Source organism: Salvelinus alpinus, chromosome 25 (genome assembly GCF_045679555.1).
Source record: "Salvelinus alpinus chromosome 25, SLU_Salpinus.1, whole genome shotgun sequence".
NCBI classification, from domain to species: domain Eukaryota; kingdom Metazoa; phylum Chordata; class Actinopteri; order Salmoniformes; family Salmonidae; genus Salvelinus; species Salvelinus alpinus.
In genome coordinates this window covers 24,241,047-24,268,471 of record NC_092110.1, presented here as the reverse complement: position 1 = coordinate 24,268,471, position 27,425 = coordinate 24,241,047, and the positions used below count along the sequence as shown (strand labels likewise).

Below are 27,425 nucleotides of genomic sequence, written 5' to 3'. Positions count from 1 at the left end.
TTGTTTAAGTGTTCTTCGTTTCGTTAAATAAATAGAATAATGTATTCTTATCACGCTGCGCCTTGGTCCTCCTCTCTTCATCCACATTACGGCGATCGTGACAGCATGTGATTCTTCAGAAACATTATTTTTACGCCACTTTGATACAGCTATGATCGGAAGTGACTTTTTCCATAGTAGGTTAGGAGAATTAACGTAGCAGGTTAGGAGAATAAGGTTAAGATTAGGAAAAGGGTTATGATCAGAGAAAATGCTCTCCTAACCTGCTAAGAAAATCACTTCCGGTCGTAGCTGTATCAAAGTGGCATGAAAAGAGTGTGTCCCTGTGATTCTTGAGAAAGTTCGGGATCCATATACTCCACAAGCTTCCAACATACTTAACCATCTTGTTGAAATGTAGAATTTCAGGTTATCCACAGAGTTCGAGAGATCTGTTTTTTCATATCAGGCCTCTCATATGTTGAACAGTCTCCAGTTCGCACTTCGTTTGGATGATTTGGTGTCCCTGGGTCAATTTAGGGAATTGGTTAAGGATTTTTTAGTGATGAATGTGTTTTATTTGATTATAATGGCTATAGTGTATCGTGTATGTATATATTGTGTATATTTTGTGCATTTTGTATATAATTGTTTGTGTGCTGATATGACTGTTCCCAGGGCACGCTTGTGAATGAGACCTAGGTCTCAATGTGTCTCCTTGGTTAAATTCAAGTTAAATAAATATAAGCAGATATATAATATATATCACATACAATGATGAATGAGTCTGTAACATCTCCGAAACCAGCAGCTAATTACTATGTAAGTGTGATTAGGTGAAATAGTGCAGTTGTAGACTCAGACAATGAGCACATTCAGCTCATGCATCTTTAATCCACAGCCTACATGTTTTAAAAGGTGCAGAGTGTAGCCAAGGGCTTATTAAAGGCCTCTGAATCAATTGAGTAAAATAATGGCTGTTGGGGGATGTCTCTGTCTTGTCTCTGGGTGCTGCAACACTTTATTCATGCACACTAAAGGACAGCTAGCTATACAGTAACTAACTGAGTAAAGACATTAGTCATGACGAAGAGGCCTTCAAGTCAGATGACTGTTATTATCACTGTTATCAACACACTCAGAGACATTTAACGTGTCCCCCTTTCCTTGTTTTATACATCATGTATCAAATAATGTACAGTATGTACATGAAGATACTGATTATGATCACACGTTCTGTGTTTCAGAGAAAGATAGAGAGACAGAGAGAGAGACAGAGAGATAGAGAGAGACAGAGAGAGAGGGAGACAGAGAGAAAGACACAGAGAGAGATAGAGACAGAGAGAGAGAGAAAGAGACAGACACAGAGAGACGCAGAGAGACAGACACACCCACAGAGAGAGACAGACACAGAAGAAAGGCAGAGAGACAGACACAGAGAGAGAAAGTGAGAGAGAGAGAGACAGACGGAGAGAGAGAAAGAGAGAGATAGAGAGAGGGATAGAGACAGATGGAGAGAGAGAACGTGAGAGAGAGAGGGATAGAGACAGACGGGGAGAGAGAGAGAGAGATAGATACAGACGGAGAGACAGAAAGCGACAGAGAGAGTGAGTGAGACAGACAGACAGACAGACAGACAGACAGACAGACAGACAGACAGACAGACAGACAGACAGACAGACAGACAGACAGACAGACAGACAGACAGACAGACAGACAGAGAGTTATGTGTCCCTCTCCTCTAGAGGGGGCTGCTGCAGACAGGACTAGGGGTGATTGTGCTGTATGTTCTGTAGTAGCACTCATATACTCCCTTTCTGATACTCCCTAGTATGTGTCTAGCTCTTATAAAGGCTGTTATGTTTATAACAGACAATGTGAAGTACTACATAGGAATAATTGCATAATAATGCAATTCAATTAGATGAAACATGAAACATGAAAACTATACTTATTCAAAGATCAATAGACTTTTCTGTAGTGTGACCTCACATTGACATTCTATAACAAAACCCGATCAAATAAATAGTTGTGTAAGAAATAGTTTAAAGTCGTATGAATTTGATTTAAAGGTTTATATCTGATCAGTGTGTAGGGTTAACCCCGTGGTCAGACCCCACCCCTGTCACCCCTGTCTTTTAGTTGCAGTTCAAGGGGACACCTCCGGGGCCTGCTCTGGGGTCTCTCTCTGTGAACTCCCATGTCACCATCGGTCCGCCCTCACATCATCTGTCGGGTACGCTCGCCCCACAATGACAGTCAGAAGGCTGTGATGTGGTTGCGTGTGGTGTTTATTCATTGGAAAGCCACTAAGAGTACTATTGATGGTAAAGTCACAAACGGAGCTGTGTTATTATATGAACACATTTGGTTTTGGTTGAGTTAGTTGAGATCTGATCCAGTTGGTTGAGATCTGATGTAGTTGGTTGAGTTCTGATGTAGTTGGTTGAGATCTGATGTAGTTGGTTGAGTTCTGATGTAGTTGGTTGAGATCTGATCTAGTTGGTTGAGTTCTGATGTAGTTGGTTGAGTTCTGATCTAGTTGGTTGAGTTCTGATGTAGTTGGTTGAGTTCTGATGTAGTTGGTTGAGTTCTGATCTAGTTGGTTGAGTTCTGATGTAGTTGGTTGAGTTCTGATGTAGTTGGTTGAGTTTTGATATAGTTGGTTGAGTTCTGATCTAGTTGGTTTAGTTCTGATGTAGTTGGTTGAGTTCTGATCTAGTTGGTTGAGATCTGATCTAGTTGGTTGAAATCTGATCTAGTTGGTTGAGATCTGATCTAGTTGGTTTAGTTCTGATGTAGTTGGTTGAGATCTGATCTAGTTGGTTGAGATCTGATCTAGTTGGTTTAGTTCTGATGTAGTTGGTTGAGTTCTGATCTAGTTGGTTGAGATCTGATCTAGTTGGTTGAGATCTGATCTAGTTGGTTGCGTGTGTGTTGTGGGTCCTGTCTTGCTGAGTTAGGGGAACCAGTATGATGTATTGTTGAGGACTGCTGACCTGACCTGAAGGTTGGTTCATCAACTCCCTTATACTGCCATGTCTGATTTGGCTTTGAACCATGTACATTGACATCATATTGTTATTAGTTGTTGGTAAATCATACACTTTAACACGAGACTTGTTTATCATCCAATATGAATATTTAGCTTCATGGTGAGGAAGATGGACATAACTGTCCATGACCTTAATCTCTATTGTGCCCTATAAATGCACCAACTCATCCACCTTTGAGGTTTTTAGTATGACTTATAATAATTGATCTTCTTTCTTTGTCTCTTTGTCTGTCTCACACACAGGCAAATATACATGCCCAGACACACACACATGCGCACGCACACGCACACACACACAGGCCCATTTTCCTCTCTCTGGCGAGTTCTTCTGATGCTAGGAAGGCAATCTTTAATCTGTAGTAATTGCATGTTGCAGAAAAACATTTTTCCGCTGTGGTAATTGCTGCAATATGTGCCTCGGCGTTGCCAAAGTGACAGCACCCCCACCCCCAACACACAGACACACACACATCCCCGACTGGCTGACTCACTCTGCCTAGCCTCAGCCAACTGTGTCCGGCTACAAGAGCCGTAGACCCAGCCTCCTCTGGATGAATGAGATACGGTAGACAGACGGATGTAGAATACAGAGGAACTAACTGGCAGACAACACACCTGTGGCAGCAGCAACATCATGCTACATTCACCTTCAGCAGCAGATTTATAGTTCCCCCCAGTGACAGTTTAACTGTCGTATCACACCACTTCAGAGCCCTGCCAGAGCCAGATCACAGCTACAGCTAGTCACAGCTAGTATTCACATTCAAAATGGGTTTTGTTACTGTCATGCATTGCACAAATAGACTAAAAAGGTATTATGAACATACAGTATCTTATTGACAGCGCTGCTCTCGGATCAGCTTTCTCCATTCAAATCTTACATTAACATTAGAATTATCCCACAATACTGACGAAGGATCAGCTCCTAGAGAAATATTATCACCTACAGTATGGCAGCAAATATGGAGGTGGCTAATGCTTACCCTAAATAATGCACGAAATCAAGATTTGGCATCATTTCACACGTTAGGCTACACATCATGAAATAAATTGAGGCAAAGATTAGACTGTAGCCCAAAAAAACTCAATTCAATGAACATGAAATTGATTTCAACATCATTGAAATATATAGACCTATAGCCATACTGTAGGTAGGCTTTCTTTTTTAATACAGTCATTTTAAGCATCTTTTTATCCTTTGCTTATTTGTAAGAACTGCAAAGACATTGTCAACTTTGTATTTGTATTCAACTTTGTATTTGTAGTCAACTTTGCATTTGTTGTCAACTTTGTAGTTGTAGTCAACTTTGTATTTGTAGTCAACTTTGTATTTGTAGTCAACTTTGTATTTGTAGTCAACTTTGTATTTGTAGTCAACTTTGTATTTGTAGTCAACTTTGTATTTGTAGTCAACTTTGTATTTGTAGTCAACTTTGTATTTGTAGTCAACTTTGTATTTGTAGTCAACTTTGTATTTGTAGTCAACTTTGTATTTGTAGTCAACTTTGCTGTGAAATGATCAAAGGTCAAGGAGAGATGGATGAACACTGTGATTCTATGTTTAGGAAGCTTTTGGGAAAAAGGGCCCTGTCAAAAGACCAATTAGTGGAAATAATCTCAGAATTGGGTTGCTGTCTAAACACAGTAATTTTAGGTCGATGTTCTGTTTCTTTTACAATTGTTAATTGTGATCAAATTCCCTTTTGTTACTTTCCTTGTGTAAAATTAGATTTACTTAATTACTATTATTAGGCAGAATTGATTGCCTGGCTACCTAATCTCCTTGCTCCAGCCAAACGCTATGCCATGCCCACGGACATTAGTTTCTTCTCAGCAATCTGAGTTCCTCCCCATGAATGTCTAGAACACAAACACATTCTAACCGTTCTGATTGGTCCCAGAAACCAATGGGTTGGGCCAGAGCCAAGAACACATGTGGGTAAAGAGGGGTTTTGAAAATTCATCATTGGCTTTGATACTCTTGATTGGTTAGAGATGATCCAATCACTGATGAATGATTTGTACAACACCCCTCATTTTGACATCACCACAAATGATTTAAACAATGGCAGTCCAGTACTCTATGTAGCAAACAGAGCAGCGGAAGAATTACGTTTGAGTCATCAGGCAACATAATTGAGCCACTGGTGAGGAATTCTGTGAATGGGGTTAAATGACGCTCAGCTCAAGGTAGGTAAGGCTGCTGTGTCGGTCTGTGGCTGGACTGTTGATGCATGTTTATTAAGCCTTTGTCCACCACTCCACCACTCGTTAACACTGGTTTGCTATGTGTGATTGTGGCGCATGGTTATGAGGCCACCATATCGATTCGCCCCATGTCCCAGACACACTGTTCTGTGAGACTGTGGCCAAACTGTGGAGTGAGTTGATGAAGTCCTTGCCCACCATTTCACTACTCCACCACTTCAACAAACAGCTTCTCAGTGTGTAACTGTGGCTCGACTGTGGCGCACGTTTATGAAGTCATTACGCACCGCATCACCACCCCTGTGCCCAACACAGCCCCAAGACATGTTAGCTCACTGATGTTGCACTTCCGCACACTCCACACTGGGTAACCACACACCTACGGTGGGCAGGGACATTTACAGATCCTCATTCCCTTCACCCTGCCAAAATGGGAGTCTGTCTGTGATCCTCTCCCTCGACATCTCACACAAATATAGAACCGAATTGAGGGACCCAGCAAGGGGTGTGTTGGCTGAGCCAACCTGGACTCTGGGATAGACGTAACATAGTAAACCTTTATCTGTCTCCCTCCATTTACTATGACAGGGTAAATTGAGCATGGGGGCAGGGTAAGTTGAGCATAGGGACAGGGTAAGTTGAGCTGCCTTGGGGTAAGTGGATGATGGTGTCCTGTGCAGTGGTGTAGTGGAGGGTATACGCAGCTATTCGCTGTATACCCACTTATTTTTCAGTGATCATTGCATATACTCACTTCTTAATCTCCACTGAAACGTATCAAAGTAGTGTAGTGAGGGTATACGCCATGTCAGTTAATAGGACTGATAGAACAGATCAGAATGTTTAGCTTCAAACTCTTATTTCTTCCCATTTTTGGTGCAGCGGTGTACACACGGCAGTAGGCCTATGCCTGAATGTTCCAAAATGCAATTTGCGGGAAAACCCCGTTCTAAAATGCGCACCGCACATAGGAACGGTTTCATGGACAGAGATGGAAATATCTGTTAGAAAGATGGGGGATTTAAAGATGCAACAACTATCATGGGTTGCTAATACTATTAGGATGATGCCTTTGGCTGCTTGATGTTGGTGGTGGCAGGTAGCCTAGTGCGTTAGAGTGTTGGGCCAGTAACCGAAAGGTTGCTGGATCGAATCCCCGAGCTGACAAGGTAAAAATCTGTTGTCCTGAGCAAGGCAGTTAACCCACTGTTCCCTGGGTGCCGAAGACGTGGATGACGATTGAGGCAGCACCTCTGATTCAGAGGGGTTGGGTTAAATGTGGAAGACACATTTCAGTTGAAAGCATTCAGTTGTACAACTGACTAGGCTTACACAGACACACAGGCATACAGACAGTGTGTGTTGGGGTGTAAGTATAGTGTTGAGGGATTAGTGCTTTTTGAGGTCGGTTCGGTTTCAGTTAGATTATTAAGAAATAATCACAGATCTCGGTTTTTACATTAAGTGCACTATGCATTATGTGGGTTGAATGCTGTATCAATTCTAAATTAATTAACCGTCATTTATCCACATTACTTGAACAAAATATTTGTTTTATCTGATGCCTTTATTATTTCATTCCAAGTCATTATCTCATCTCTATAGAGCTGCTGCCTATGCTGTCTGACAAAATCACTATTTTCGTAGTTCTTCAAAGTAAATAAGGCTTTATGACTGCTGAATACCAGCTATCAATCACGACTTAGATCATGTATTTTCAGGCTTGCAAAGCAACTGCTTCTATCCCTCTCGATGTTCTCTCTTCTCTCTGTCCACAGACCGGATAAGTTTAAGCGGGGGTGTAATGGATTCGGGTCATTGAAATTACCACGTTTTCTGCACTAAACTATGTAGAATTTTGGCCTGTTGGAAACTACAAGTCCCTACTATATTGCACAGTTCAGACTTGATCTGATTTATCTCTGCAGAAACTGCACATCAAGCTCACAGAAAAAAAAGTAACAAAATGGAATTCAAATCATTTAACCAACTTCGATAACAAAAATGTGGTTAATTGCTCAGCACTAACACACACACACACACATCCGCTCACTAGATTAATTAGCCACATTTGTGGGAATTAAATTGGGGCGTGTGTATTTCCATTAGTTGTTATGTATCCTATCACACGGGCACAGCATACAGAACCTGTTTGGAGCAGAATATCACTTGCCAGACAGCGCTGGAGCTGCTGCTGCTCCTCAGCTTGTTTCTTCTGGAGTGAAACATGCTGTTATAAGCCCAGTCATTTTGCTCCTCAGCTTGTTTCTGCTGGAGTGAAACATGCTGTTATAAGCCCAGTCATTTTGCTCAACAGCTCTAAATGCATTTGCATGTTCAAACCATTTTGATTGGCACGATAAAAAATAGTTACTATTTGTATTTCTTAACTGGTCATTTAAGCGCGCCTCCCATTCGCCATTCAAGTGCATAGGCAACAGTAGGCAGGCTATCAGCGTGTCACACACCACTTTGCAATGTGAGCTGGAGGCAGCATGCATTTTGAAAGCATATACTTAATTGTTTGAAGCATTTTGAAAACATATACTTCATTGTTTGAAGCATTTTGAAAACATATACTTCATTGTTTGAAGCATTTTGAAAACATATACTTCATTGTTTGAAGCATTTTGAAAACATATACTTCATTGTTTGAAGCATTTTGAAAACATATACTTCATTGTTTGAATCCTGAACACCTGAATCCTGAATGCTTGAAATCTGAACGAGCCGCCCACACACACATGCATACTGATGCCACGCACGCACGCACGCATGCACGCACGCACGCACGCACGCACGCACGCATGCACGCACGCACGCACGCACGCACGCACGCACACACACACACACACACACACACACACACACACACGTACACTTTCACACTCACCACATACACTGCTACTACTGTCTATTATCTATCCTGTTGCCTAGTCACTTCACCTCTACTATATGTACATAACTACCTCAATTACCTAGTACCCTGCACAACGACTCAGTACTGGTACTTCCTGTATATAGCCATGTTATTACCTAGTACCCTGCACAACAACTCAGTACTGGTACTTCCTGTATATAGCCATGTTATTACCTAGTACCCTGCACAACAACTCAGTACTGGTACTTCCTGTATATAGCCATGTTATTACCTAGTACCCTGCACAACGACTCAGTACTGGTACTTCCTGTATATAGCCATGTTATTACTTAGTACCCTGCACAACGACTCAGTACTGGTACTTCCTGTATATAGCCATGTTATTACCTAGTACCCTGCACAACGACTCAGTACTGGTACTTCCTGTATATAGCCATGTTATTACCTAGTACCCTGCACAACGACTCAGTACTGGTACTTCCTGTATATAGTCATGTTATTACCTAGTACCCTGCTCAACGACTCGGTACTGGTACTCCCTGTATATAGCCATGTTATTACCTCATACCCCTGCACATCGACTCAATACTGGTACTTCCTTTATATAGCCATGTTATTACCTCATACGCCTGCACATTGACTCGGTACTGGTACTTCCTGTAAATAGTCATTTTATTATCTCATACCCTTGCACATCGACTTAATACTGGTACTTCCTGTATATAGCCATGCCAAATCGTAGAGCAAATTCTCTGCATTTGAGGCTACTAAGCCTATTAAACTGGTCCGTGAGATTCTTGATACATTTAGCAAGCTCAGACTCCATGTCATCAGATGAGACCTTGTGTGCCTCTGCTACTCTGTCACAGCCTCTCTTTCGCACAGATACATGTTCGTTTTCTTATTTGTTAATATACCTCTTCAGTGTCATAAGGTAAATTTTTTCATCCCTTGGTACTGAACTTCTCCCCTTCTCTCCCTTCCTTGGTTCAACTTTTTTTTCTTTTTCTAACTTTTACCATGTGGTTTCTTCCTTTACAGACTCCATGAAATGATGACCTCTTCTTAAATATTTGGTCACATGATTAGTTTTGTGTATGGTTTCCTAGAAACAATGGGTGGCTCAACTAACCCTTTGGCTCAACTTATTTCACTCTCCCCTAACCTTCTGTCATATGTAACAATACCAAACATAACATATCATCCTAAACTGGCTGTCACAGATTTACGTCTACTATGTTACGTCTAGTCTTTGAGGCCAGGCTGGCTGAGTCCCGAGCCCGCCGGCTCCGAAAATAAGTTGTGAGGCGAGGCGTCCCTCTTGCACAAAGGCAAAGCCCCATAACTCAGTGTTTTCCCAAAATGAAATCGCATGTGAACCGAATATTAGGAAGCACGCATGGCTGCCAGCAACCACCAAGCCATTATAGCTGGGCCTGTAAACCACATTTTCACCAGCAGACAATGCCCCTTTGTGCTCGTGTGTGGCTGTCCCCTCTGCCGTAACACAGAGTGGAGCCCTATACAATTAAACAGTGTGGATGAGGAGAGCAGAGAGCAGAGCAGAACAGCGGAGCGGAGAGGAGAGGAGAGGAGAAGAGAATGGAGAGAGGAGGAAAGCTAAACAGAGGGGAGGATAGAGTTTGAGTAGAAGAGAGGAGAGAGGAGAAGAGAAGATGTATAGACTGGAGTGTCAGTTCTGTTCTCTAGTTAATTAGTCACAGTCGCGTCAGGAGAAGGAGGCAGGGGAGCCTGCCCTCGTTTAGCCTCGTGGCGAGGGGGACCTTTCATGTGGTTGCTCACGGAATGCTGTTGTTCATTCCTTCCTGCAACAAAAGCCACATGTTTTTATTTTTTTGTAGAGCATAGGGCCCCTTCCCTCTGGAAATATGAAGGAACAAGACAAGGTATGTCACGTATGAGTGGTATGACTGCTAAGAAGAAAAGGCTAGCCGGTGAGGAATTCACCAAACAATCCCTAATCCCTGACTGTGTCAATGTGATGTGCCTACTATACTGTCTACACACACACACACACACACACACACACACACACACACACACACACACACACACACACACACACACACACACACACACACACACACACACACACACACACACACACACACACACACACACACACACACACACACACACACACACTTACTCTATGCAGCTATCCTGCCCCGTTAAACTTCTTTCGTCCTTGTTTGGGTATTTAAACAAAGGTCATCCCAGGTTCTGTCACACTCTTTCAAGTGTAAAGATGCCTAAAAGCATTTCCATATATTGAAATCCCATTTATTTCCCTCTTCACTGGACTTCAATCTCGCCGGCCCTGTCTGGCTCACCACAGAGCGAGACTAGAATCAAACAGTGACCCAGGGCCTGTTTCCTGACAACTGTCCATGGTACTTTCCACTGCAGACGTGAGACAACTCTTGGAAGCAGCAAGCTCCTGCAATGGGCCTGAAGGCTTTCATCCCGATGCAGGAAGGGTGAGGCTCCTCCTCTCCGTCAGAGAGTTTCAAGAGCTCAGGAGACTCACAGACATACAGTAAATCCTTTTATCACCTTCAATGAAACCACTCTTGTCTTTTGTGCACAAAATTATTACTGTCAATCATCAAATTGAACCCAACTGAGTTTGAATTCAATCATAGTAAGTGAAGGGATCAGCATCATCTCATCAGCATCATGCTGTGATTTTCATTGAATTCTTGTCTCTTCTCTGAACTTTCACAGTGTCCGGACAGACGGAGACTCTCTTTCTCCATGCATCTCTCTCTGTCTCTGTCTCTCTATGAGCTCCATATGTCTGTAGTGACTGAATGTTTCCTCTCATAATCTTTGTGACTAATCACTAGTGGCATTGCCCATGCGTAGTTAGCACCTTGCCCCATGTAGTGTAGCGTACTTACCTTTCCTCTCTCTCTGTGACTCAGAGCCTCTGAGAAAACCTAACTGCTCACTACAGATGTAGGATCTTCATTTGATCACCCTGTTGTGGGAGAACTTTCCTGCAATGCAGTAAATGTAAAACTTGTAGTGTATTTGAGGTTCAAAAAGGCTTCTGAAGTTTGCAATTTCCACTTAGAAATTTCCGACTATATTTTCCCTTACGAAAAATGTATCAACCCCTACAAAAATGTCCATTAATTATAATCCACATAATAATTAATATGTCCTGTTGCTGCAGGATTACTTTCCTGTTGTAGCAAACTGGCTCAAATTAAGATCCTACATCTGTAATCCTCTGATTGCTGTGTTCGGCCACTCGGGCTCCTCAGTGCCGGGGCGGGCCAGGCTAACGACGACAACAACAAGCGTTTATAAATCCAATCAGGAGGATGGAGTCTGGCTGGTTGTGTGGTGATTAGCCTGATCAAACCCATAACAGGCTTCTAGTCTACTGACTGACTGTTGGCTGTGAAATGATGCTGATTAAAGGAGCGTTGGTTGGCCCCTAGCTACACGTAATACACACGTTTGTCTGTTGGCTTGGTTATGGGTTGGTTACGTTAGCAGGGGTAGCCCTGTAGTCTACATCCTGTCTCAATGCCAAAGGGATGGTGGAAGAGACGGTGTGAAGATAAGAGGTTTCTTGTTGATGGTAACATTCAGGTTCAGTGTAGGTTGTGTGGCTGCGAAGAGAGGAGTCTGGTTTGTGAGGCTTTAAATCACAGTGGTTTAACTTTCAGCTGATGGTGTGTTGGTGTTTGACAGCATGGGGGAGAAGGTGAGAATAAATGATTCATCACCACTGCCAGGGAGGATGGTTTACAACACAGTATTTTTAGACAAGTCACCGTTTACCCCAACTGTGGGTTTTCCTGAACTGTTATAAAATCAACAGGAGGCCATCTGTGACCTCTTACTGACTATTACACTGAGGACAGACAGGATTGAGAGGGAGAGAATGACATGGTCATCATGTTGACACACTGTACAGTACTTCTCTCTGACTCAGCACACAGAGATACTCACAGTCAGCTGTCTGGACAAGTGTGTGTCTGTATGTGTGTGTGTGGAGAGGGCTGCGTGTGTGATGTGTGTGTGCGGCGTCCGTGTGTGATGGGTGTGTGCGAAGTGTGTGATTGTCTGTGTCTTGTCTGTGAGAAGAGTTTCAGAGCCAGACGGAGTGACCTAGCACTAGACAGAGAAGGGAGAGAGAATGGGAAGGGATAGAGGGACCACTTCTGCTCCATAGCTAGGAAGGGGGGGGGGGGGGGGGTATTCCCCCGTGTAGGGCTTTCTGCTGAGGGATTACAGAACTGAGCAGCTGGAGAGAAGGTACAGATCCACACCAAGGTTACCTCAGGTCAGTCTTATAGGGGGAAAATACTTCTTCTTACGTAGTTTTTTGTAGCATTCTTTTCATTCTTAGTATTCTTGTCATGTTCACTATCAATAAAGCAATTGTACACGAGGGGGAAAGCTAAACAACTTTTTTAGCACGGTTGTGCTGCAGTCATACTGTAGGTACGAGGCTGAACTGAGTACCGTAAATCAGCACAGCCATGCTAAAAAAGTTGTTTTGTCGCTTTGCACAACCTTGAGGGTTACCAATTTAAAAAAACAAAACGGTATTTTGATAAATGTATTCATAGGCTACTGTTTTATTCCTCAGCCTAGTCCCGACACATCTACAGTATGTGTGCTAGACAAGCAGGCTGGCCATTCATTCTATCTGTTAGGTTGCCAGAGATGCGACCCAGTCTATATCCAGTCGTTCATTCTAAATGTTCCGTTGCCATGCGGGCTGGCTTGCTTGCTAGCTACCCAACTACGGCTAACACAGTTGCGTCAAACCGTGCAGCTAGAATAACAGAAAAGTAGCTGCATTTCATTTAGTCTTTGACACTTTTTTCTATTTGACAATTCTTTGTATATATCCATAAAAATGATGCTGAGTCATGATTTCGACTGGCTGAGAAAAGATATCCAATATTGAATCCACGTTGCAAATATCGAGAGACAGACAGCAAACGTTTGTACAAACCCCCATTGTTGCAAACCAAATGTTAGGCTAGAAGCAAGGGGAAATAATGTTTAGATGCCTTTCACAGTGAAGATCAAGTAAATTAATTGGCTGGCTTGGCTGATGGGACAGTGAATGAGCAGGGATTCCTCAGATTCCCATTTTTCCGTCATCGGCTTACCCGTGCTCAACTGAATTTTTAGTATGGCTTAGAATGCGTCTCAACACACTGTTTGTTTTGACTAACCCGTTGTAGAATGGCCTTTTCAGTATACAAACATTGTTGTTAACTTTTAACTACCCATTTGACAAAACACTGTGCCTCGCTATGGTATCTACATACTATACAAGTAGAAATTCCCCAAATCCTGTGACTGGTAAAGCTGAATGACCGGTAAAATACATTATGACCACCAACACTCAATTGACTGGCATTTGCTTGAAGACATTAATGTAAAAGCCAAATCCCTTATATCTGCCAAATATAGTCTTAAAGTACAGTACATTAAAAGAGGGTTCAATTCACAGAGGACAGTTTCACTATGACTAATATGGTGTCCAAAAAGCCAAGAAGTAAAAATTCCCATTTCTGAAACTTTCGTCTCTTGAAATAACTTTTTATACTTTTTGGGCAGGTTGTCACATCCCTAAATCATGCGTTTTATTGCACCAAAGACAATTAACTAAACGTAAACAACTTGAGATATTTCTTTGAAAAACAGAGAAAAAAGTATAAAAAACTATTTCATAGCCTACAGCTTCTATATCCTATCATTATCTGCATTTTTCTTCCACCGTAATTAACTTTTTTTTTATTGCTTTTGGGAAGAGGGATGGGCAATGGATGTTTTGAGCATGATTAAAGATTTCTTGTAATGAAGGAAAAAGAGGCTTCAGTCTTAACGTTCAGTTTGACCTGTTTTTGCTGTTGAATTGCTCCATGTCTCCACATTGAAAACCAGATGTGTCATACTGTACATGGGCAACTGAAATGAGCTGAATGTGAAAATAAACTAAAACCCGCAATAGTTGTCATACACTATCCTAAATGGGATGATTTTTCTTTATGTTCTGGCAACAGATAGGATGTTTTTCAAAACATCTGTTTAACGGTATTCACTAAGCATGCAGGGAGGGGTCATGCCTTCTGAAAATCAACAACATGCTGTAGAAGTTTCAAATTCAGGTCATATGGACTCCAATTATTGTCTAGGTTTGTTTAATCTTGTTCACAAGATAGCTTTACAAACTACATATAATTAATTTATATTCAAGAAGTATCTTCATTTTCACTCTTTAATTTCCTTTAAATGAGTTGTTGGTTATGATCTAATTTCTCCTTCACTAGCCCAACACTTCTAACTAGGGACTTGTTTGGGAAATTTTGAAATCATAGTTAATTACACGGTAATAAACACTTAATGACATGGCAATTAAGACTTAATAGCACTTATATCATCTTCCTGTAACTTAATTATTGCCACACTTAGGTCACTATGCCATAATCACTGGTGGTATTAGACTTTTGCTTGCCCCTAAATGTCAGCTGCCTCAGTGTATGAAACCAGCTGTAGCTTAGGGCATATGTTATTCAACTGCATAATAAGTGAAATAAAACATTAACAGCCTGGGTTTGTTCATAATTCAATTGTCTCTCAGACAAAAGGGATGAGGTCATGAAGAGCACGAGTGTAACGATGTGGATTTAACCAACAGCATCATAAGGGCCTAATGAAATATTATCAGCTCATACGAGAAGGTGTTTAAACTTAAAGAAATGACTCGTCTGAATATTGCAGCCATATACAGTAGATGTATAAATATTATATTGTGATCATTTCTATCTCATCATCCAGTTATCCACTTATTGTCGTTGTCTGAATAATTTCCTGCCTGCATGCTAGTGTTCCTGTTCCGATATTTATTTTCCACATCGAAGGGTCCCAGTTTAAATAACTTGTCTAGACGTTATAAATTGCGCTGACATCCCAGTGCATTGTATCATGACAGACTTGAACATTTGTGTCTCTCACCATACCAATTATTTCATTCTGTAATTATTATGGAAGGGTATAATACATATTGTCTCATTTTTGTTCGTCTGAGGGTGGTGTGGTAAAGTATTTAGCATACATTCACAGCGTTCAGTCTCCTCAGAACTGCCATAGACAATCAGAGAGCTGCTCTTAACGTGCAGGCTAACTCTGCATGAACTGTGCTAAAGGGGCTGAGACGCCACATACAGCTTTCTTCATTCTTCATCCAGTCTGTCACAATGGCCCACTGGCCGGGAACCAGCATCAGATCATATTCACAATACACACCAGCCATGCCATGCAATGCAAAGTCTATCTTTAGTTTGTCTTCAAGATTAATTTCAGAAACAAGTTGGTCACCCCTCCAGTGATGTTTGTTGATGGAAATATAAGTTGTTGGCCTTTCCAAAATACTTTCTTGTCCAAACAAAAAATATTCTTCAGCTTTCCCCATTGGAGAACCCTTTGAACAACCTTATTTGGTCCAAGGTAGAACCCTTCTACATTGAACCCAAAAGGGTTCAACTTGGAGCCTTGTGGTTGCTGGTTGACCACCAGAAAATGTTATTTACTACAACACTTAGCACAACTTTAACCTTGACCAACATTATATAGAGTTTAGCGTGCTCAGCCAAACAATTTAGGGGAGATGGGGTTTGGGGGTTGATTGACCACAAAATCAGCAAATGTCTCCTGCCTTCTTCTACCTGGAAGCCATCTTGTTGGCGACCCCTGAAGGCGTTTCCCATCAATGGGTATTGACAGACAGTGAAAACGACGAGACAGTCCAAAAAGTAAATAAGTACCTCAAACGTTTACAACACTAATCAAGTCCAGAGCGTTGCTCCCATCCAATATGCCCTCAGAGTTTTATAAATAGATATTATACTCGGCTAAATTGGAGACAGGATTCCGCTACTCGGTGGCCGTCGTGAGTTTTTCATTATTTGCCTAGCTTTCGAATATTGAAACTCTTAATATCTGGTTACAGATTTCAGCTCACTCAGCCAATCTCCATGTTTTGGCTTTGAAGGCCTGGCGCTCAGCAGAAAGGATTTGACTGGCTTCCAATTAAGTATATTATTAATTTAGGAGGGAGAAAAAAACACACCACATGTCTAAGTGATTAATAAATTCCCCAGGGGCCATTCTTCCTCACTGCAGATTTCTACACTTTTGATAGTAAGCTACTGTCTAGTACCTTATGACACTGCCACAATAACTTTTTTGTAATGTTTTTGGCATCAAAGATCTGATCCTTTCGTTAAATTCATCTTGAGGCTTATCCGTAATGTTAGAGAATTAATTTGAGGGTTTTACCAGTCATGACTCCTTCAGCTTTTAATTTCCAAGTTGTAGAACTAACCAGACCACCTCCCAGAATCCACCAAAATAACCCCACTACTACCGTGGCGAAGCATTGTACATTTTTTCTCACACAGAAATTAACTTTCATTCATACAGTGCAACAAGCCAAACATATAAAACCATTCCCACCCTAATAAACTGGGGCCTTTTTTCTGCCACAAAGGAACTGGCTCCCCTGAGCGTTACAGTCTATACGTCCTCCTGTCTAAAGGGCTGGCTTGGAAAACAAGCTTCCCAACTAGGAGGAAAACAACTAGGAGGAAAACAACTAGGAGGAAAACAACTAGGAAGAAAACAACTAGGAGGAAAACAACTAGGAGGAAAACAACTAGGAGGAAAACAACTAGGAGGAAAACAACTAGGAAGAAAACAACTAGGAAGAAAACAACTAGGAGGAAAACAACTAGGAAGAAAACAACTAGGAAGAAAACAACTAGGAAGAAAACAACTAGGAGGAAAACAACTAGGAGGAAAACAACTAGGAAGAAAACAACTAGGAGGAAAACAACTAGGAGGAAAACAACTAGGAGGAAAACAACTAACTAGGAGGAAAACAACTAGGAGGAAAACAACTAGGAAGAAAACAACTAGGAAGAAAACAACTAGGAGGAAAACAACTAGGAAGAAAACAACTAGGAGGAAAACAACTAGGAAGAAAACAACTAGGAGGAAAACAACTAGGAGGAAAACAACTAGGAGGAAAACAACTAGGAAGAAAACAACAAGGAGGAAAACAACTAGGAGGAAAACAACTAGGAGGAAAACAACTAGGAAGAAAACAACTAGGAGGAAAACAACTAGGAGGAAAACAACTAGGAAGAAAACAACTAGGAAGAAAACAACTAGGAGGAAAACAACTAGGAGGAAAACAACTAGGAGAAAACAACTAGGAAGAAAACAACTAGGAGGAAAACAACTAGGAGGAAAACAACTAGGAAGAAAACAACTAGGAAGAAAACAACTAGAAGGAAAACAACTAGGAGGAAAACAACTAGGAGGAAAACAACTAGGAGGAAAACAACTAGGAAGAAAACAACTAGGAGGAAAACAACTAGGAGGAAAACAACTAGGAAGAAAACAACTAGGAGGAAAACAACTAGGAAGAAAACAACTAGGAAGAAAACAACTAGGAAGAAAACAACTAGGAAGAAAACAACTAGGAGGAAAACAACTAGGAGGAAAACAACTAGGAGGAAAACAACTAGGAGGAAAACAACTAGGAGGAAAACAACTAGGAGGAAAACAACTAGGAGGAAAACAACTAGGAAGAAAACAACAAGGAGGAAAACAACTAGGAGGAAAACAACTAGGAGGAAAACAACTAGGAGGAAAACAACTAGGAAGAAAACAACTAGGAAGAAAACAACTAGGAGGAAAACAACTAGGAGGAAAACAACTAGGAAGAAAACAACTAGGAAGAAAACAACTAGGAAGAAAACAACTAGGAAGAAAACAACTAGGAGGAAAACAACTAGGAGGAAAACAACTAGGAAGAAAACAACTAGGAAGAAAACAACTAGGAGGAAAACAACTAGGAGGAAAACAACTAACTAGGAGGAAAACAACTAACTAGGAGGAAAACAACTAGGAAGAAAACAACTAGGAGGAAAACAACTAGGAGGAAAACAACTAGGAGGAAAACAACTAGGAAGAAAACAATTAGGAAGAAAACAACTAGGAAGAAAACAACTAGGAGGAAAACAACTAGGAAGAAAACAACTAGGAAGAAAACAACTAGGAGGAAAACAACTAGGAGTAAAACAACTAGGAGGAAAACAACTAGGAAGAAAACAACTAGGAGGAAAACAACTAGGAGGAAAACAACTAGGAAGAAAACAACTAGGAGGAAAACAACTAGGAGGAAAACAACTAGGAGGAAAACAACTAGGAAGAAAACAACTAGGAAGAAAACAACTAGGAGGAAAACAACTAGGAGGAAAACAACTAGGAGGAAAACAACTAGGAAGAAAACAACTAGGAAGAAAACAACTAGGAGGAAAACAACTAGGAAGAAAAGTAGTCAGGGAACCAAACCAAGTATATGACCCAGTGCCTATGCCCAATCAGACTCACTGTAAACTAGGTACATCACCTGGCTCAAACACTGAATACAGCCAAAGTGGAAGGTTTGTAACCCAATAAAAGTGTATGAAGAAAGTGAGTGTGGGCTTTTTTTTTTAACTCGTATTGACAAGATTTCCAGAATTTGAGATACCAAGCTATTCATGTTAGTTCTGTGAGTATTTAGCATACCTCAGATGGTTATATCTCCAGTAATGGTTGGATGCTTGGTGTGTCTCTGGATAACAGGTCTGTTGTGAGAGAGGAGCAGAGAGAGGAGCAGGTGTAACCTCATTGTGGTTATTATCGGAGAACGACACGAGCTGTTAGTCTGTATCAGATTAGCGCCTTTAGAGAGCCTCTCCATCTCGCACACTTACACTCAGCCATAGTGTACTAACTGACCTAGTATTATAAATACCGTAAGAGCTTCAGTGTCCCTCTCTCACTTCTCTTCGCTCTTTTCTCTCTCTTTTCTCTCTCTTTTCTCTCTCCCCTTCTCTGTGCTACAGGAGTGAGGTTTTTGAGGTGAAGCACATTCTTTTCTCACGAGAAGCGCATCAGATGTTGCACATCACATGCTCATATGTGTTCACTTCTCAGCTTGAGATATGCTGCTGCTTAATGTGATGGAACTAAGAATATCATTCTATACTTGCTTGTGGACAGGGTTTCTGTGCGTGCTTTTATTTATATATTCAGAACATTTCTGAACACATTAATCAATGTGTAAGCTATACAGGATCTCTCTTGCGTTGCTAATCAATAGAGATAGATATTGATACAATTCTGAAGAACTTTTGATGTTGACAATTTTCTGAACTAGTCAAGTTAAAAAATTAATGACTTCTGATAAGATGTACACAGTGCATTTGGAAAGTATTCAGACCCCTTGACTTTTCCCATATTTTTTTACGTTACAGCCTAAACTCGATAAAATATTTCAATCAATCGAAACACAATACCCCAGGTTTTAAAAACGTATAATTTTTAAATATATTTTTATCACATTTTGAGGTCTCTCCAGAGACATTCGATTTGGTTCAAGTCCAGGCTCTGGCTGGGCCACTCAAGGACATTTAGAGACTTGTCCCGAAGCCACTCCTGCATTGTCTTGGCAGTGTGCCAAGTTCCTGTTGGAAGGTGAACCTTCGCCTCAGTCTGTAGTCCTGAGTGTTCTGACGCAGCTTTTCCATCAAGGATCTCTCTGTACTTTGTTCCGTTCATCTTTCCCTCGATCCTGACTTGTCTCCCAGTCCCTGCCGCTGGAAAACATCTCCATAGCATGATGCTGCCACCCCCATCTTCACCGTAGGGATGGTGTCAGGTTTCGTCCAGAGATGACTCTTGGCATTCCGCCAAATAATTCAATCTTAGTTTCATCATACCATTGAATCTTGTTTCTCTTGTTTCTCAAACATGAAGACATGGCTAAAGGCCAATCAGACATAATCCCTAGTTGTGTATTGTCGCTTTCCATGTTGTCTGTTGTCTGTAGCTTGTGAGGTGTGGAAGCACTCTGTTGCTTTTATGGATTTTTTCTTGTTGCTTTTTGTGCTATGTTGCTCTGTCTGCATGCTACGTCTTGCTTGTCTTATGTTGCTCTGCGTGTGCTCACTGCTCATTGATTGTCTGTATTGTTATTGTAATTATTTTTAATAACCTGCCCAGGGACTGCGGTTGAAAATTAGCCGGGTGGCTTAAACCGGCACTTTTACTGAAATGTTGATTAATGTGCACTGTCCCTGTAAAAATAAAAATAAACTCAACTCAACTCAACTCATGGTCTGAGAGTCCTTTAGGTGCCTTTCGGCAAACTCCAGGCGGGCTGTCGTGTGACTTTTACTGAGGAGTGGCTTCCGTCTGGCCACTCTACCATAAAGACCTGATTGGTGGAGTGCTGCAGAGATGGTTGTCCTTCTGGAAGGTTCTTCCATCTCCACAGAGGAACTCTGGAGCTCTGTCAGAATGACCATCGGGTTCTTGGTCACTTCTGTGGAAAGGTGACCAAGGCCCTTCTCCCCCGATTGCTAGACTTGGATGAGCGGCCAGCTCTAGGAAGAGTCTTGGTGGTTCTAAACTTCTTCCAATTAAGAATGATGGAGGCCACTGTGTTCTTGGGGACCTTCTATGCTGCAGACATTTTTGGTACCCTTCCCCAGATCTGTGCATTGACACAATCCTGTCTCGGAGCTCTACGGACAATTCCTTCGAACTCATGGCTTGGTTTTTGTTCTGACATGCACTGTCAACTGTGGAACCTTATATAGACAGGTGCGTGCCTTGTCAAATCATGTCCAATCAATTGAATTTACCACAGGTGGACTCCAATCAAGTTGTAGAAACATCTCAAGGGTGATCAATGGAAACAGGATGCACCTGAGCTCAATTTCGAGTCTCATAGCAAAGGGTCTGAATGCTTATGTAAATAATGTTTTTCAGTTTTATTTAATACATTTGCAAAAATGTCTAAAAACCTGTTTTCGCTTTGTCATTGTGGGGTTTGTGTGTAGATTGATGAGAAAAAACATTTATTTAATACATTTTAGAATAAGGGTTTAATGTAAAAAAAATGTGGAAAAAGGGGAAGGGGTATGAATACTTTCCGAATGCACTGTACAGCCACATTTCCATTTAGGATTCATGTATCATGTGATTAAAGTCAGGACTTGGAAGCATAAAGTTATCCACAAACATTAAGCAGTCTCCCTGATTTTTTCAACCCGTTCCTCCTAATTACAGTTTGATTTCAATCAAAAAAAAGAAGATCTTGGCCAAATTGCTACGCCTGTGTAATGCAAGTTGTTAAACTAACCGCCAGAGTATTTTGCTTACATGAGGTAGTCTTTATTTGAAATGCTTTCAAATTGAACTGGAGGATTTAATGACTTTTGGCCTTTGTTCTGTTACAGTTTGGTTTCATTTTCTAGACTGAACGAATTGTAAAAGGATATTGCATATTCACTAATGATTTCCAATGGCGATTACAGCTTTAAATGTTCTCTTTGTTTCCAGCCTATCTTTCGCATGCACATCAGTTTCCCTTCTCGCTACAGTGATACTGCTGAAAAACTAAATCAAGCATCCGAATCGCATTACAAAAGAACCCTACTAAGTATGAGATCTGATCCCAAGTCAGATCTTTTTCAGACATTAGAGAGTAACATGTTAATACTTGAAAGGAGGATAATCAACCAACAACTACAACCTCACGACTGCATGATAATAAACAATGAAGAGATGAGAGGGATGCAGAAAGAGAGGAGGAATAAGAGAGAGAGACATACTTAGTGATGCAGAGAAAGAGAACGAAGGAGAGAGAGCGAAAGATATGTTGCAGAGATGTGGCTTTGTCAAGAGGAAACTATAAATGACTGAGTATCTGTCTGAGCTGTGAGAACACTAGAACACCATCCTCTGTCACTCTGCTCACTGTACTGTGGTTCCAGTAGGGATATCAGAGGCTTGTTTTCAAATGAGCGGCAGATGGGAGTGTATGTATGTGTGAGTGTGTGTGTGAGTGTGTGTGTGTGTGAGTGTGTGTGTGTGTGTGTGTGTGTGTGTGTGTGTGTGTGTGTGTGTGTGTGTGTGTGTGTGTGTGTGTGTGTGTGTGTGTGTGTGTGTGTGTGTGTGTGTGTGTGTGTGTGTGTGTGTGTGTGTGTGTGTGTGTGTGTGTGTGTGTGTGTGTATGTGTGAATGTGTGTGTGTGAATGTGTGAATGTGTGTGAGTGTGTGTGGGTAGCGGGGGAACCGGGGCTCCAGAAATGTTAAGATATATTCTGCAAACAATTAGGAGCTGGTAGTACTTCTCCTGTGGCTGTCTCTAATTAACACAACAACCAGGCCTCAATAAAGTGGAGATTTTTGTGCCATTTTTTGATGTAGCAGAAACAGTGGGAACCAATCTCCCAGACCTCCTCAGATTAATGGCTCAGTGACTCTCACAGCGACGTGCTCTCGTTAAAATGGCATGTTAGGGACTTTTTAGATTGATAGCAAAATAATACGAATCAAATTTTGAAGCAGCTAGAAAGAGAGGAAACTATGTAATACTTACACTTCCCTACTTACATAGCCCCTACTTACACTCCCCTACTTACACTCCCCTACTTACACTCCCCTACTTACATAGCCCCTACTTACATAGCGCCTACTTACACTCCCCTACTTACATAGCCCCTACTTACATAGCCCCTACTTACACTCCCCTACTTACACTCCCCTACTTACATATCCCCTACTTACATATCCCCTACTTACACTCCCCTACTTACATAACCCCTACTTACATAGCCCCTACTTACACTCCCCTACTTACACTCCCCTACTTACATAGCCCCTACTTACACTCCCCTACTTACACTCGCTTATTTACACTCGCCTACTTACACTCCCCTACATACAGTTGAAGTCGGAAGTTTACATACATCTTAGCGAAATACATTTAAACTCAGTTTTTCACAATGCATAACATTTAATGCTAGTAAAAATTCCCTGTCTTAGGTCAGTTAGGATCACCACTTTATATTAAGAATGTGAAATGTCTCAAGGATGATCAATGGAAACAGGATGCACCTGAGCTCAATTTCGAGTCTCATAGCAAAGGGTTTGAATACATATGTTAATAAGGTATTTCTGATTTCCCTTTGTCATTATGGGGTATTGTGTGTAGATTGATGAGGAACATTGTTAATTTAATCATTTTTAGAATATGGCTGTAACGTAAAAAAAAATGAAAAAAATGGAAGGGGTCTGAATACTTTCCGAATGCACTATATATACAGTTGAAGTCGGAAGTTTACATACACCTTAGCCAAATACATTTAAACTCAGTTTTTCACAATTCCTGACATTTAATCCTTGTAAAAATTCCATGTCTTTGGTCAGTTAGGATCACCACTTTATTTTAAGAATGTGAAATGTCAGAATAATAGTACAGAGAATTATTTATTTCAGCTTTTATTTCTTTCATCACATTCCCAGTGGGTCAGAAGTTTACATACACTCAATTAGTATTTGGTAGCATTGCCTTTAAATTGTTTAACTTGGGTCAAACATTTCGGGTAGCCTTCCACAAGCTTCCCACAATAAGTTGTGTGAATTTTGGCCCATTCCTCCTGACAGAGCTGGTGTAACTGAGTCAGGTTTGTAGGCCTCCTTGCTCACACACGCTTTTTCAGTTCTGCCCACAAATTTTCTGTAGGATTGAGGTCAGGGCTTTGTGATGGCCACTCCAATACCTTGACTTTGTTGTCCTTAAGCCATTTTGCCACAACTTTGGAAGTATACTTGGGGTCATTGTCCATTTGGAAGACCCATTTGCGACCAAGCTTTAACTTCCAGACTGATGTCTTGAGATGTTGCTTCAATATATCCACATAATTTTCCTGCCTCATGATGCCATCTATTTTGTGAAGTGCACCAGCAAAGCACCCCCACAACATGATGATGCCACCCCAGTGCTTCACAGTTGGGATAATGTTCTTCGGCTTGCAAGCGTCCCCCTTTTTCCTCCAAACATAACGATGGTCATTATAGCCAAACAGTTCTATCTTTGTTTCATCAGACCAGAGGACATTTCTCCAAAAAGTACGATCTTTGTCACCCATGTGCAGTTACAAACCGTAGTCTGGCTTTTTTATGGCGGTTTTGGAGCAGTGGCTTCTTCCTTGCTGAACGGCCTTTCATGTTATGTTGATATAGGACTCGTTTTATTGTGGATATAGATACTTTTGTACCTGTTTCCTCCAGCATCTTCACAAGGTCCTTTGCTGTTGTTCTGGGATGATTTGCACTTTTCGCACCAAAGTACGTTCATCTCTAGGATACAGAACGCGTCTCCTTCCGGTATGATGGCTGCGTGGTCCTATGGTGTTTATACTTGCGTACTACTGTTTGTACAGATGAACGTGGTACCTTCAGGTGTTTGGAAATTGCTCCCAAGGATGAACCAGACTTGTGGAGGTCTACAATTTTTTTCTGAGGTCTTGGCTGATTTCTTTTGATTTTCCCATGATGTCAAGCAAAGAGGCACTGAGTTTGAAGGTAGGCCTTGAAATATATCCACACGTACACCTCCAATTGACTCAAATGATGTCAATTAGCCTATCAGAAGCTTCTAAAGCCATGACATAATTTTCTGGAATTTTCCAAGCTGTTTAAAGGCACAGTCAACTTTGTGTATTTAAACTTCTGACCCACTGGAATTGTGATACAGTGAATTATAAGTGAAATAATCTGTCTGTAAACAATTTTTGGAAATATTCCTTGTGTCATGCACAAAATAGTTCTAACCGACTTGCCAAAACTATTTTTTGTTAACAAGACATTTGTGGAGTTGTTGAAAAACGAGTTTTAATGACTCCAACCTAAGTGTATGTAAACTTCCGACTTCAACTGTATTTATTTGGTCAGTGAAGCTAAAACTTTTAATTTGGCTCTATACTCAAGCATTTTGGATTGTAGAGCAAATGTTTTATGTGAGGCGACAGTACAGAATGTCACCTTTTATTTGAGGGTATTTTTATACATATTTGTTTTACCGTTTAGAAATGAAAGCGCTTTATGTATCTAGTCCCCCCATTTGAAAGTGTCATAAGTATTTGGACAAATTCACTTATAGTGCATTAAATGTAGTCAAAGTGTTGTATTTTGTCCTATCCTAGCATGCAATGAAGCTCAAGCTTGTGACTTTACAAAATTGTTGGATGCAATTTCAGTTTGTTTTGGTTGTGTTTTAGTTTATCTTGTGCCCAATAGAAATGAATGGGAAATTATGTATTATGTCATTTTGGAGTCACTTTTATTGTAAATAATAACAGAATATGTTTCTGAATACTTCTACATTAATGTGAATGCTACCATTATTATGGATAATCATGAATAAATCGTGAATAATAATGAGTGAGAAAGTTACAGATGCATAAATATCATACTCCCAATAAAACCCTAACCTCCGCTGTTATTGGTAATGGTGAGAGACTTTGCGTGATAGGAATGTGCGACCAAATACTGAACTTCTGACTAAACGTAATACACTATAAGTGAATTTGTCCCAATACTTATGACACCTTCAACTGGAGGGAGTAGATTCACAAAGTGCTTTCTAAATGGTAAAACAGATTTGTATTAAAACATCCTGAAATAAAAGGAGACACTCTGTACTGTTGCCACATATAAAGCATCTCAAATCCCAAATGTTGGAGTATAGAACCAAATGAAACGTTTTAGTTTCACTGTCCAAATAAATACGTAGGGGAGTGTATGTAGGGGAGTGTATGTAGGGGAGTGTACGTAGGGGAGTGTACGTAGGGGAGTGTAGGTAGGGGAGTGTACGTAGGGGAGTGTACGTAGGGGAGTGTACGTAGGGGAGTGTACGTAGGGCAGTGTACGTAGGGGAGTGTACGTAGGGGAGTGTACGTAGGGGAGTGTACGTAGGGGAGTGTATGTAGGGGAGTGTATGTTCTGGTTGTCATAGCAGAATATCTGACTTCTCTAAATCTAAAGGTTGAAACTGTTTGAATTAACTGTGCAAGGTGTTGGCTGAGGGTCTCTCGCAACAACACTCACTTAAAAAACGTAATTGAATCATCTATCACTACATGTAACCTAATTTTACTACATTATTATCAAATAATCTTATAATTTATTGTTTTATTATAACAGCTAAACAATTCTCTCTTAATTTGAAGTCAAGGTAGAATGTACTCCCAAGTAAGGGCTGCTGGATTGAGATAACCATGGAAACAAATGGCTCCTTCATTAAGAGCAGTCTTCAGCATGAGTGTAATGCACTCACCTCACCACACAGGCCAAGAGTACCTCCTGTAAGTAGTGTAGGAGACAGACCAATGTTTCTTCTCTTTCTGTTTTATTGTATTGCTGTGTTCCAGTAAAGGCTGGTCAGCCCTCCTCTTACTCTCCCAGAGAGCTAGAAAATCTCCCACTTGATGCCTGTGGTAAGAAGCCCATTACGGTGTGCACCATCAAGACTACATAAAACACAGCACTGAGGCCCAAAGCTGTAAGGACCCTGTCACTAACGGCCTCAGCTACTGTATTGACCCATGCCTCCTTTCATCCCATTAAATAGGAACGTTAAGGACATTTGGTGAGTGTGGTGGAAGGACACCAGAGAGGGTCTACTCAAACACCAAAATAAAGTTTCACTTTCAGAGGTGTTGCTGTCCCTTTTGTTTTTGAAGTAAACTCGCACACACACGTGCACACACACACGTGCACACACACACACACGTGCACACACACACACACGTGCACACACACACACACACACACACACACACACACACACACACACACACACACACACACACACACACACACACACACACACACACACACACACACACACACACACACACACACACACACACACACACACACACACACACACACACACACACACACACACACACACATACACACATACACACACACACACACACAAACCCTCACACTCCTTCTGCTGCCAAACAGACATTTTAAACAACTGGGAACGAGGGGCCCGCCAGAGCCGCCAATATCATTCTCTCTCTGACACCTCAAGCCACAGACGTGACAGAGGAGAGAGAGAGAGAGAGAGAGAGAGAGAGAGAGAGAGAGAGAGAGAGAGAGAGAGAGAGAGAGAGAGAGAGAGAGAGAGAGAGAGAGAGAGAGAGAGAGAGAGAGAGAGAGGGAGAGGAGGAAAGAGTTCTTACCTCTCAGTAGAGTGGGGCCGTAGTTGCCGAAGGAATCAAAGATGCTGTTAGAAGCCATGTCCTCGTGCCTGAAGTGGTGCCAGAGTGGTCGCCAGCCCTCTCTACAGTTGATAATGATCAACCTTGGAGAGACACA

General features: G+C 41.3%; 1 protein-coding gene across 2 annotated transcripts in view; it reads right to left on the bottom strand.

The window, feature by feature from the left end:
• The window catches only part of LOC139553705 (runt-related transcription factor 3-like), an 89,530-nt gene that overhangs the window by 61,615 nt on the left and 490 nt on the right, over nucleotides 1-27,425 (bottom strand). For both annotated transcript variants that reach the window (XM_071366299.1, XM_071366300.1), the window contains exon 2: nucleotides 27,290-27,411. In XM_071366299.1, the coding sequence (XP_071222400.1) occupies nucleotides 27,290-27,347 (58 nt within the window). In that variant the 5' untranslated portion in view covers nucleotides 27,348-27,411. The remainder of the gene's footprint in view (nucleotides 1-27,289; nucleotides 27,412-27,425) is intronic.